Here is a 13,919-nt window from a genome sequence, read left to right as displayed (position 1 = left end):
GATAGGTAGATGGAGGGAGGGAAGATAGATAGATGATTGGATAGAAGATAGACAGATAGACAGACAGACAGATGATAAATAGACCACAGATTAGGAGAAAGGGAGAGATAATAGATAAGAGAGAAAGAGCAAGGGAGGGAGAGTGAGAGAGAGATAAAAGACAGTCACAGAGACAGATGGATAGATATAGACAGATAAGAGAAAGAGAGGAATGTTTTTAAGTGAATCTTGTGATCTTTAAGTGAATCCAATTCCCCCTCATTGACTTTTCTGGGCAGCTGGAAAGGTCACAAATGGTGACCACATGACTCCAGGACACCACAACCCTCCTAAATATCTACCAGTTGACAAATACCCAAATTCTGATCTCATAACTGTGGGGATACTGCAACGGCCATAAGTGAGAGGACCGGTCGTGGGTCACTTTTTTCAGTGCGGCTGTAACTTTCATCAGTAAATGAACGGTTGTAAGTCAAGGACCACCTCCTTATAGGTCTGTCCTGAACAGTTGCCTTATTGGATTTATCCCCATTGAAACTGACGGAACGGTAGAGTGGGGCTGCAAAATTCCACACGGCCACTAGGGGTGGCAGGGAGTGAGTTTGTGTGTGGCTTTGCTGCCCTCTGGTGGTTGAGTTGAGTTCTGCTACCTAGAGACACCCCCCCCTCTAACCAAATCCAATTTTGTTAAATGTTTCCCAGGTCAGCCGAGGTAGCCTCTGAGTAAATGAATACCCAGGTATTCCCTGGAGAAACTACTAGTCTTAATTTAATTCAATGTGTTTTTTTTCCCCTCTTTGCGTTGTAGGAAAGAGTGTTTGTATACCTCCTGGATGAGGAAGCTCGCCTGACCTGCAGCGATCCACCACATGACTTTCCACAGGAGGGCCGGCTCAGGTGAGGCTCAGCTCGGGTACACACCTATACCCGTACATGTGTGAATGCCTATTACAGTATTGGTGAATTTTTTTCAGCACTGGAAACGTTGCTTGTGTATGCGCATACCTGTCAGGTGCCGCACTCCAGAAAAGCTGAACTTCCGGGTTCCAGCGCACATGCGCGCCCGACGATCAGCTGGCTGGCATGTTTGCACCGACCAGTTTTCAGCATTGCTGCGCTTGCGAAGGACAGCTGATCGTTGTGCGCACATGCGTGCCAGAAACCCCAAAGACGAATCGGAAAAGCCGCATGTGCCGGGCGACATGCCTTCGTGTGGCCGCTTTGTGCACGCGTGCCATAAGTTCGCCATCATAGGCCTATTGTGTAGTAGAAGGATGGGTAGTTTCTTTAGAGAAGAGGAGAGAGTCACATAGAAGATTTGGACCATTGCATAGCATCTTATTTGTAAACTTTGGTAGGACCTCTGGAGATCATCTAACCCAGTGATTCTCAACCTTTATAGTGCTGCGACCCCTTTAATACAATTCCCCACGATGTGGCGACCCCAATCGTAAAATTATTTTCGTTTTGAATTTATCGTGCCTGAAGCCGTATTGGCTAGCGATCTGAACTGCTTGCGATTGCCTTGAGGACGGAGGCATTAAAGCGGAGACTCCTCCCCTATTAAGTTTATGGCGCTTGAAGCCGGATTAGGCCAGCGATTGGGAGTGATTGCAGCTGGCTTGAGAGGGAGACATCAGAGCATAGATTTCTCTCTTTTTTAATTCATCGCGCCTGAAGCCGAATTCGGCTAGCGATTTGAAGAACCTGCAGCTGGCTTGTGGAGTCAACCATTGGAGCGCAATTCTTCGACTCGCAAGTATACTTCCCATATTTCCGATGGTCTTAGGCGACCCCTGGCAAATCGTCATTCGACCCCCAACGGGGTCGCGACCCACAGGTTGAGAACCGCTGATCTAACCAGTGTTTCTGAACCTTGGCTACTTTAAAATGGGGGGGACTTCAACTCCCAAAATTCCCCAGCCAGCTGTGGTTTTGAGAAATCGTTCATGGCTAGCTGGGGAATTCTGGGAGTTGAAGTCCACAAGTCTTAAAGTTGCCAAGGTTGGAGACCCCTGGGCCAGGTGATCCTTCTGGCCTCTTCCAACTCTATCGTTCATGGCTGGCCGGGGAATTCTGGGAGTTGAAGTCCCCCCCCCTTTCTTAAAGTTGCCAAGATTGAGAAATACTGGCGATTCTTCTGGACTAGTAAATTGCTGCCTTTTGCAATTGACTGATGGTGAATTTGTCAATGCCGATGGTGTTCAAGAGGTGTGCCCGATGTTTTGGACCCAAGGCTTCTGTTGTTGTTGTTATGGTTGGTTGCACAATCAGCTGAATGTTACCCTATCTTTGTCATTTCTTCCTACCCATCGAGTCCTTCCCAGGGTCTATGGGATGTTTGATTGTGTCACAAATATTGTCGCAGGATAGAAGCTGTTCCAAGCAAAGTGACGACTTGCAATTCCTTACCAGCTTCAAAAGTTTGGGGAAACTGGATTCACTTAATGATTCACTTAACAACCAAAGTAAAAATGGGTGTTGTTTTTTTTTATTTGCATTTATATCCCACCCTTCTCCGAAGACTCAGGGCGGCTTACACTATGTCAAGCAATAGTCTTCATCCATTTGTATATTATATACAAAGTCAACTTTTATTGCCCCCAACAATCTGGGTCCTCATTTTACCTACCTTATAAAGGATGGAAGGCTGAGTCAACCTTGGGCCTGGTGGGACTTGAACCTGCAGTAATTGCAAGCAGCTGCTGTTAATAACAGACTGCATTAGCAGTCTGAGCCACAGAGGCCCAGGTTGTAAAATTAGGTCTGCTCCAGTGGTAGGTTGCTACCGGTTTGGACCGGTTCGCAAGAACCGTTAGCAAAAATCTGGCCAAGTTCGCAGAACCGGTAACGAGAGCCAGCTGGCCACTGCCCCGAACCGGTTCTCTGGTCGTCGGCCTTTCCCCAAACCAGCAGCATTCCTAGAATTTCTTGCCAAGATATTTCTTGACTATCTTGAATATTGCATAAAAATAGATGTTCCCCGTTTATTAAAAGAATGATTTAGTTTTGGTGGTTCATACTAAAATTTTGTGCAAAACATTAAGCAAAACCAGGTCTTTTGCTTTTTGGAGTATGCTCAAGTGACAAGAGATGTGTAATTTTTGCGGGATTGCCCCCATCTGGTCTTCGGTAGGTGGCTCGTTGACCTCTGGACGCCAGATTCCTACCACCCAGCACCAGTTCAGTGGTTCCTTTCCTTCCCCTACACCACAGAGAGAGAGGGAGGGACGGAGGGAAATAGAGAGATAAATATAAAGAGAATTTGTATTAGATGTTTTACAGGTGGCATCTACCCCCCGACAAGAATCACCAGAATGTTTAAGGATAAATCTGAAAAATGCTGGAAGTGTCATCAGATACCTGGATCATATTACCATATGTGGTGGATATGTCTTGAAGCGAAAAGATATTGGACTAAAATACACACGTGGTTGGAGAAAATAATTAAAAAAACACATAGATTTCAAGCCAGAAGAGAGAGAGAGAGAGACAAGAGACACAAACAGAAAGGGAGGAAAGAGAGAGACAGAGAGAGAGAGACCTGTTTAAAAGAAAATAGAAAAATGGCTCTTTGAGTGTTTAAAGTTGCAGACCCCTGGGTTAGGCAAACACCATGGTCCTTAAGTGAACCTTGTGGTCATTAAGCGAACACCGGTTGTTAAACAAGCCCATTTTCCCCAATTGGGCATTTTTAACCAGAAACCAGAAGGAATTGTTGGAAACTGGCAAAAAACATAGAAAACCTCAGTCGCATGAATGTGTGGGATGTTGTAACTGGTCATAAGTGTGTGTGTGTGTATGGCTATCAAAACTCCAAAAACGAGGTCGAGTAGCTCTGGGGAGGTCAGTTGTAAATTGGAACACTTGCTAAGCAACCGGCCATTAAGCGAGGACCACTTGTATTTGGTTTGCCTTAAGGATTCAGAGCTGTATGGAATCTGGTTTCCTTTGATCCTTTGGGGGATTGCAAAAGGTCCGGATGGGGGAATTCTCATAGGGGGAACTAGGATCGTGACCACCTAGCCACGCCCACCCAGTCACATGACCGCCGAGCCACACCCACAAAATAAGCCACGCCCGCAGGACCGGTAGTAAAAAAAAAGTTAGAACCCGCCCCTGGTCTGCTCGCGGGAAAGCTCAACCAATGACTGCATCGCTTCAGTGACTGAAATTCTGGTTCCCATTGTGGCCATAAGTTGGAGGACTACCTCTAGTTTAAACCCTCATTCAGATGATTGGATGACTTTGGGGAGATTAAAGGCCCCTGGAGGTTAAATCGATCCCCTCTTAATCTTCACTGGCCACGGGAATCACTATCCCGCTACCCCCCCTTGCCGCCCCCCCCCCCCCCCGCAAACAAGCCCACTTGCCTGGTTAAGAAAGCCACTCCAGGACTTCTTTTTCTCCCCCCCCCCCATTTATTTATATATTTTTCCTTTACATAAGATAAAGGCTTAGTGAACAGCGTAGACTAAGTCGGTTGGCTAAGTCTGAGTCAGCTGCTTACATCATAGTACTTTTTAAAAATCTTTAATTTCTAACTCTGTTATCCTACCAAAAAGAAAAAAAGAAAGAAAGCCATTAGAAGAATTAATCAGTGGAACAACCTGCCTCCGGAAGTTGTGAATGCTCCAACACTGGAAGTTTTTAAGGAGAGATTGGAATAACCAGTTGTCTGAAGTGGTGTAGGGTTTCCTGCCTAAGCAAGGGGGTTGGACTAGAAGACCTCCAAGGTCCCTTCCAACTCTGTTTATTCTATTCTATTCTATTCTATTCTATTCTATTCTATTCCATTCCATTTCAGATGACATCCGTAAGCGAGCCAAGTCATATACGGCAAGTGGTTCTTTTCTGTTAGAAACACCAAAGCCAATTCCTCCAATACAGCTAGTCTTCAACTTACAACATCTCATTTAGTGACCAGTCGAAGTTACAACAGCACTGAGAAACGAGACCATTTTTCACACTAACCGTCCATTGTAGCCTCCTCATGGTCACGTGGTCAAAATTCAGATGCTTGGCAACTGACTCCTATTTATGACGGTCGCAGTGTCCCTGGTGTGTGTGTGTTCTGTCTCCGTCCTCACTTTGGAGTAATGAGCTGGCCTACAGCCAGTGGTTACACGGCTCCTATCAGTCCTGGCCGAGAAAACGCAGCTGCCTGCCAAAAAGTTCAAACAGATTAAGACTTCAGCTCACTTCAACACGGTTCAGCTAATTTGCTTCCCGTGGAACTGAGAGCAGTCCCAAAGCTCCTTATATATCCTGTGGGGTGGGGCTCCTGCCCCACCCTTCCCTTTGACAACGACGCCTCTCTAATCTTCTGAAGTGCGGGTCGATCCAAGCTTGATTAGTATGATTATCAGCTGCGTCTGTAGGCGTAGCCTGAGGAAGGGAGGAATCAGGGGATGTCGGCCTCATTACGTCCTCTGACTGGCCTGGTTCTGGCTCCTGGAGATGGGCCAAAGGAATCGGTGCTCCTGAGGTAAGCCTTACCGGCCCTTCCCCCTCACTCTCAGAGTCACTGTCGGGTATGGGGCCAGGTTCGGAGGCTGGAGTCACAACAGTGTGTGTGTGTCACATGGTCCCCTTTTACGACCATCCAACAAGCAAAGTCAATGGGGAAGCCAGATTCATTTTACGACTGTGTTACTCACTTAATAACTGCAGCGATTCACTTACAACCATGGCCGGAAAGGTCGTACAAATGGACCCAACTGACTTAGACAACTGTCTCGCTTAGCAACGGAGATTCGCTTGTCATCCTAAATCGGGGTGCTGTGTCTGCACCTCCTGAGCTGGGCCTGCTGCCAGAAAGTGACTTGGACAGTGAGGGGGAAGGGCCATCAGGATTTACCTCGGGAGCACTGGCTTCCCTGGCTCAGCTCCAGGAGCCAGAGGCAGGCCTGGTGGAGGAGATAACGAGGCCTCCATCCCCTGACTCTTCCCCCCCCAGGCAACGCCTCCAGACCCAGCTGATGGCAATCAGGCCTGGCTGGACCCTAGGTTTCGTAGGCAGGAAAGGCGGGAACAACAGAAGCAGGGGTGGGGCAGGCCTAGGAAGTGCTGAGTCATGGAGCCACACCCCACAGGATATAAAAGGCAGCCAGAGCTGCTGTGTCTCTTTGTAACAAGCAAATTCACTGATTAAGAGCTGAAGTTTGTTCCTGGGTGAGTCACCAGCGTCGTGAAAGATAATGGGGGCTCTTGGCAGACGCTGGCTATTCTGCTGCCAGAGCTGATAGTGCCGGCTAATTAAGCCATCACTTGGACGGAGGCGAGGGAGGACACAACACGGGGACTTCCTGGACTTCATTTTCTCCTAAGAGGAAAGCAGACATTGCAACCTCAGCATTTTTTAAACCACTCTGCTTTTCGGAATGACATAACCTGACATTGCAAAATAAAATTAAAAATTAAAAATTGCGCATCCCTCAGGTGGGCATGGAGCCCCTAGGGAACGTGACAGATGTTCAATATCGTTTGTGACCGGGATGTGCAGCCGGATTGGAAAATCTGCTCAGATGGGCACCGAGAGAAATTCTTGGGCTTCCTGGCATCGTGGGACCCATCTCCGGGGAGGGGGCGGAGAGGGTTGAGTCTGCCTATCGAGAGGAGGTGGACCGTTTTGTTTTTGTTTTTTGGTGTTTTTTTTGGAATTTATATCCCGCCCTTCTCCGAAGACTCAGGGCGGCTTACATTATGTAAGGCAATAGTTTCATCCATTTGTATATTATATACAAAGTCAACTTGTATTGCTCCCCCCAACAATCTGGGTCCTCATTTTACCTACCTTATAAAGGATGGAAGGCTGAGTCAACATTGGGCCTGGTGGGACTTGAACTTGCAGTAACTGCAGGCAGCTGTGTGTTAATAACAGGCTGCATTAGCCTGCTGAGCCACTTCCCAGCTTTCGTGGTTGCTTTTGTGGTGTGGAGACAATAACTTGGTCCTTAACACCAATAAGACCAAGGAGCTCAGAGTGGACTATAGAAGGAACAGATCAGACATCCGGCCCTTGCTTATCAATGGAGACCGAGTGGAAAAAGTGGCCAGTTTGAAATTTCTGGCTGTTAGCATAAAAAGAGGAGCTGACCTGGGACGCTCACCTTGCAGCCCTGGTCAAAAGGGCTCAGAAAGAGATTATACTAGCTGAGACTTCTCAGGAAACAACAACTGAATGGAAAACTGCTGGTGACCTTCTACCACTGCACCATAGAGCTGGCTGAGGAACTCTGGGAGTTGAAGTCCACAAGTCTTAAAGAGACCAAGGTTGGAGACCCCTGCCATAGAGAGTGTTTTAACTTACTGCACCTGTGTATGGCTTGCCAATTGCACAGGGGCAGATAGGTCAGTGCTCCAGAGGGTCAACGTCATTGCCCAGAGGATCACTGGTTGCCCCTCCCCTCTTTGGAAGAGTTTATAGCTCCTGCTGCCTTAAGAAAGTTCAAAACATTCTTAAATATCCATCTCATCCTGGGCACTCCTTTTTTTTTTTGAACTATTACCATCAGGCAGACGGTACAGGATAATAAAAACAAGGACAAATAGGCTGAAAAGCAGCTTCTCTCCCGTTAACTATATTGAATTCTATAGTGCAATATTAATGCACTAGTTTTTAATTCAATTGTATAGAATGGGAAGGATGGGGGTTTGGGTTTTATTTTGATAGTTTTCTTATTTACGCTGAAGGTGGCATTTATTTCTGTTGCGCGAAGTGCAATGACAGTAAAGTAAAGTAACTAACCAACCAACCCAGCCGACTCCCCTGCCCATCCAGCCTCGCCTCTCTTTTCATGTGTGCCTCTGTGCAGAATAAAGAGATTTTCTGCGCAGGGGACGGTTGGCGTCTCTTGATTGCAAACCTCCCCGCTGGATGCTTGGCGGCCGCTCTATAGCTGGCGAATTAACTCGCCCGAGGTTGGTTAATCAATGGCAGGAAGGGTGGCAGTTAACCTACAATTGTCCTCAGGAGCCCCACTGCGGCCTTGGCACAGGCGAGCTCTCGTCTGGCACTCGGCTCTCTCTCGGGGGCATCGAGGAATATAGCGGCTTGACGCATGGACTTCAACTCCCAGAATTCCCCAGCCAGTCCGTAATAATAAGAGCTGGAAGGGACCCCAAAGATTGTGCTAGCTAGTCCATTTGTCCGGAATGGTGTAAGATCTCCTGCTACAGCAGGGGGTTGGACTAGAAGGCCTCGAAGGTCCCTTCCAACTCTGTAATTATGGGAGTTGAAGAATAGAATAGAATAGAATAGAATAGAATAGAATAGAATAGAATAGAATAGAATAGAATAGAATATGGAAGGAAAGAGAAGAGAAGAGAAAATGGAAGGAAAGGGAAGAGAAGGGAAGAGAAGGAGAGGAGAGGAGAGGAGAAGAGAGGAGAGGAGAGGAGAGGAGAGGAGAGAGAGGGAAGGGAAGGGAAGGGAAGGGAAGGGAAGGGAAGGGAAGGGAACAGAAGAAGAGAAGAGAAGAGATAAGAATAGGATAGGATAGAGCAGAGGAGAGAGAAGGGAAGGGAAGGGAAGGGAAGGGAAGGGAAGGGAAGGGAAAGGAAGAGGAGATAATGTAGTGAAACAGTTCATCAGATCCTGAGGCTCAACCTAGAAAGCATGAAAGGAAAACGGTCACACGGATTAGAATAGAATAGAATAGAATAGAATAGAATAGAATAGAATAGAATAGAATAGAATAGAATAGAATAGAATAGAAAATTAAATTGGAAGGGAAGGGAAGAGGAGAGGAGAGGAGAGGAGAGGAGAGGAGAAGAGAAGAGAAGAGAAGAGAAGAGAAGAGAAGAGAAGAGAAGAGAAGAGAAGAGAAGAGAAGAGAAGAGAAGAGAAGAGAAGAGAATGACACTGTTCCTTCATTCTTAGCTTGTCAAAAAAAGCTGGGAATATTTTTTAAGAAATATCGTGTTTGCACTATGCTTTGATCTGAATCGAATACATCTGTGAGGCTGTGTTTCTCACCCTAGGCAATTTTAAAACGGGTGGACTTCAACTCCTAGAATTCCCCAGGCAGCCATACTGGCTGGGGAATCCTGGGAGTTGAAGTCCACATGTCTGAAAGTCATCAAGGCTGAGAAATACAGAACTTAGATGACCCTTCTGGTCTCTTCCAACTCCATCATTCAATGCTGGCTGGGGAATTCTGGGAGTTGAAGTCCCTCCATCTTAAAGTGACCCAGGTTGAGAAATACTGGACCAGGTGACCCTTCTGGTCTCTTCCAAGTCTATCATTCATGGCTGGCTGGGGAATTCTGGGAGTTGAAGTCCACAGGTCTTAAAGTCATCAAGGCTGAGAAATACAGGACTTAGAGTTGAAGTCCACAAGTCTTAAAGTTGCCAAGGTTGGAGACCCCTGACTTAGATGACCCTTCTGGTCTCTTCCAACTCTATCATTCATGGCTGGCTGGGGAATCCTGGGAGTTGAAGTCCACATTAAGTTGCCAAGGTTGAGAAACGCTGGACTACACGTTGACTGGAGAATTCTGGGAGCTGAAGTCCTTCCGTCTTAAAGTCGCCCTAGGGTGAGAACCACAGCCTTACAGATGGAACGGATGCACGGATCCCCATCAAAGCACGACAGAAACATGATATTTCTTTCCAAAAAATATCCTCAACTTTTTTTCTTACAAGCTCAGGACGAAGGAGGGCATCTTGGGGAGACGGCCTCTCCTTCCCAGGGTGGTCCATGGGAGCCCCCTCAGTGCTTTGGAATAGAATAGAATAGAATAGAATTTTATTGGCCAAGTGTGATTGGACACACAAGGAATTTGTCTTGGTGCATATGCTCTCAGTGTACATAAAAGAGAAGATACCTTCATCAAGGTACAACATTTACAACACAATTGATGATCAATATATCAATATAAATCATAAGGATTGCCAGCAACAAGTTATAGTCATACAGTCATAAATGGAAAGAGATTGGTGATGGGAACTATGAGACGATTAATAGTAGTGCAGATTCAGTAAATAGTTTGACAGTGTTGATGGAATTATTTGTTTAGCAGAGTGATGGCCTTCGGGAAAAAACTGTTCTTGTGTCTAGTTGTTCTGGTGTGCAGTGCTCTATAGCGTCGTTTTGAGGGTAGGAGTTGAAACAGTTTATGTCCTGGATGCGAGAAGTCTGTAAATATTTTCACGGCCCTCTTCTTGATTCGTGCAGTATACAGGTCCTCAATGAAAGGCAGGTTGGTAGCAATTATTTTTTCTGCAGTTCTAATGATCCTCTGAAGTCTGTGTCTGTCTTGTTGGGTTGCAGAACTGAACCAGACAGTTATAGAGGTGCAAATGACAGACTCAATCATTCCTCTGTAGAACTGGATCTAGCTAATCTCTAGAGCGAGTTTTTCCTGCTTTCTCTGAAGCACTACTGAAGCGCCTATTTTTTCGCTGGCTGACGCAACCGATGTCGTGTTTATTGTGCTATTTATTGTGTTGTCCCTTGCTTCAGCCCTGGCTCCCATCTGGACCCAGCCTTTCCCCCACCCACCCACCCACCCTGCCATAAAATGTGCCTAATGTACAGGGATTATTGAAGATGTATAAATATAATTAATGTAGGGTCGGGTCTAACCAGTTGCCATTTTAGAACGGTGGGGAGGGAAAAAAGAGAGAGTAGGAGGTAGGAAAGAGGAGAAGAGGAAGGAAGAGGGGTAGAAGAGGGAGAAGAGTGTAGGGTGGAGGGAGGAGAGGAGGTAGATAAGAGAAGGAGAGGAAGGTTTGGAAAGTAAAAGAAGGTAGAAGAGGGAAGAAGGTTAAAAAGGGGGGTGGTGACTGGGCAGGCCCGACTAATTGTATATAACTGTACATTGGATGAATTATTTGATAAGATTGTAAAAATAAAACTTTTTTATTAAAAAAAAATAAAATGTGCCTAATGGGTCCGTCTCTTTGTTGACACAGCCGACGTGGCCCTGGGTGGGCCTGGCACCACCCAAATGGCAAACACGGAACTGGAGTGGATGTTTCACTCCACTTGTTTGCTGGGACATCAGAACTCGGATCTATTCTTGCATAAAATCCTGCCGGCGTGAAAGAAATACCTACAGGAGGTCCTCGAACTTACAAAACAGTTTGTTTAGTTCAAAGTTACAACGGCCAGGAAGAAAGTGACTTACGACCGTTTTTATCAGTTACGTCCCCAAGTGATGCCAGCATTCAGACGCTTGGCAACTGACTTGTACTGATGATGGTTGCAGTGTCCCAGGGTCACACGATCGCCTTTTGTGACCTTCTGAACAAGCAAAGTCAAGGGGAAAGCCTGATTCACTTAACAACCGGGTTATTAATTGAAGAACGGCTGTGATTCGCTGAACAAGTTTGGTAAAATGGGGCAAATCTCACTTAACAAATTGTCTCACTTAAGAACAGAAATGTTGGGCAAACTTGTGGTCATAAGTCGAGGACTTCCTGTGCCCGCCTATACAGGTACTCCCCAACTTACGACAGTTCGTTTAGTGACCGAAGTTACAACAGCGCTGAGAAAAGTGATTTATGACCGTTGCAGCACCCGCGGGGTCAGAATGCAAAGTTTCAGGTAAGCAGCAGACATTTGGGGTTCAATTGAGGTCGCAAGTCGAGGACTATCTGCATACTGAATTGTGATCACGTGACTGTGGGGCTGTTGCGGTGTTGGCAATAGCAACTACCAGGTGTAAGTGACTTTTTTCCAGCTGCCTGGCCTTCAACTTCCAGAATTCTGTGGGGTTGTTGGTTTTGTTTGGTAATTTCAGACTGCTGCTGATCAAATGGTTCTAAGTTGTGAACTGTCTGTATTTTCCACTTTTTGAGTTGCACAGATACATTGTTCTGTCCCCCCTCGACTCCGTCCTTGCGATGGCTTAATTAGCCAGCACTATCAGCTCTGGCAGCAAACTAGCGAGCGTCTGCCAAGTGTCTCTGTTATCCCCCTCGACGCCGATGAGTCAACAAACAGTACTTCAGCTCTAGTCAAGCAGTTGATGTATCTGCTACGAAGAGGCACAGCAGCCCTTGCTGCTTTTATATCCTGTGGGGTGTGGCTCCATGACTCAGCACTTCCTAGGCCTGCCCCACCCCTGCTTCTGTTGTTCCCTCCTCTCCTGCCTACGAAACCTAGGGTCCAGCCAGGCCTGATTGCCATCAGCTGGGTCTGGAGGCGTTGCCTGGGGGGGGAAGAGTCAGGGGATGGAGGCCTCGTTATCTCCTCCACCTGGCCTGCCACTGGCTCCTGGAGCTGAGCCAGGGAAGCCGGCGCTCCCGAGGTAAGTCCTGATGGCCCTTCCCCCTCAATTTCCGAGTCACTTTCTGGCAGGGGGCCCGGCTCGGGGGGCGCAGACACAACACACACACAGACACACAGACACACAAAACACAGCTCCAGGTGGTTCTCGCTTACAACAGCTTGTTTAGTGACCATTCGAAGTTACGACGACCCTGAAAAAAGTGACTTTTGACCGTTTCTCACACTTACGACCGTTACAGCCTCCCCGTGGTCATGTGATCAGAATTCAGACGCTTGGCAACCGACTCATATTTATGACGGTTGCAGCATCCCGTGATCCCCTTTCGCGACCTTGTGACAAACCCAAGTCAAAGGGGGAAATCCGGATTCGCTTAACGACCCGTGTGACTAACTTTTAAGAACTGCAGCGATTCCCTTAACAGCCACGGAAAGGACGCTCGTAAAACAGAGCAAAACTCACTTAAATTCCGGGCTGAACTGCGGTCGTAAGATGAGGATTGCCTGTACTTGCAACCTGGGGGCCAGGCCCTGCATCATCTCCAAACATCCCCAAACCACGAATAAATCAGGATTCTGATCAGTGGTGAAATCCAATTTTTTTTTACTACCGGTTCTGTGGGCCTGGCTTGGTGGGCGTGGCAGGGGAAGGATGCTGCAAAATCCCCATTTCTTCCCACTCCTGGGGGAAGGCTATTCCAAAATCCCCATTCCCACCCCACTCTGGGACCAGCCAGAGGTGGTATTTGCCGGTTCTCTGAACCACTCAAAATTTCCACTACCGGTTCTCCGGAACCTGCCAGAACCTGCTGGATTTCACCCCTGGTTCTCATAAACAGGAACACTCCCCCCTACACCCCCCCCCCCGCTGCCGCCTGGCATCACTTCCATCAGCCTGGGCCATTAACGCCTGGAAGGGCTAAGTGGCTTTTGAGCAAACAGCCTGCAAAAATAGGTCATAAATCCTTATTTGCGCTGGGCTATAAAAGCTCCTGGAGTTCTTGGAAGTAAGCAAATATTTGCTCGGGATGATGTGGCAGTGATGCGCCCGCAGGGCAGGTGTCGACGCAGAGGCCGGGAGGCGCTTCTGCGGAGGAAATGTTGTAACCGGTGGAACAGCTTCCCTCCAGAAGTCCTGGGTGGCTTTCAAGAAGAGATTGGACAATCACTTGTCTGAAATGGGCTGGACTAGAAGACCTCCAAGGTCCTTTCCGAATCAGTGGTTCTATAATTCTGTCCTAACCACCTGCCAGTCCTTGCTGAATATACCCAGCCAGGAGCACAAGGGAGGCCTACTCTTCCATGAAATTGGCGGTCCCTCCAAAGTTTCCCGTGCTCCTTTGGAAATGCTCCCCACACAGGCTTATACAGCTAGTCCTCAACTTACAACGTTTCATTTAGTGACCATTTGAATTTACAACGGCACTAAAAATAGTGTCCATTTTTCACGCTTGTGACCCAGTGCAGCATCCCCCACGATCAAAATTGATCAAAATTCAAATGCCGGCAACTGATTCCTATTTGCGATGGTTTTCAGCGTCCTGGGGTCATGTGATCCCCTTTTGTGACCTTCTGAGAAGCAAAGTCGATGGGGGGGGAGAGCCAGATTCGCATAACGACCGTGTGACCAACTTCACAACAGCAGGGAGGGATTGGTTTAACACCTGTGGCATGAAAGGT

General features: G+C 47.3%; 1 protein-coding gene across 4 annotated transcripts in view; it reads left to right on the top strand.

The window, feature by feature from the left end:
* PDE2A (phosphodiesterase 2A) overlaps positions 1-13,919 on the top strand; it is a 243,949-nt gene that overhangs the window by 148,317 nt on the left and 81,713 nt on the right. For all 4 annotated transcript variants that reach the window (XM_058185121.1, XM_058185118.1, XM_058185120.1 and 1 more), the window contains one exon: positions 809-897. In XM_058185121.1, the coding sequence (XP_058041104.1) occupies positions 809-897 (89 nt within the window). The remainder of the gene's footprint in view (positions 1-808; positions 898-13,919) is intronic.

The sequence above is a fragment of the Ahaetulla prasina genome, chromosome 5 (assembly GCF_028640845.1).
Source record: "Ahaetulla prasina isolate Xishuangbanna chromosome 5, ASM2864084v1, whole genome shotgun sequence".
NCBI lineage: Eukaryota > Metazoa > Chordata > Lepidosauria > Squamata > Colubridae > Ahaetulla > Ahaetulla prasina.
This window is presented reverse-complemented; position numbering and strand designations above follow the sequence as displayed.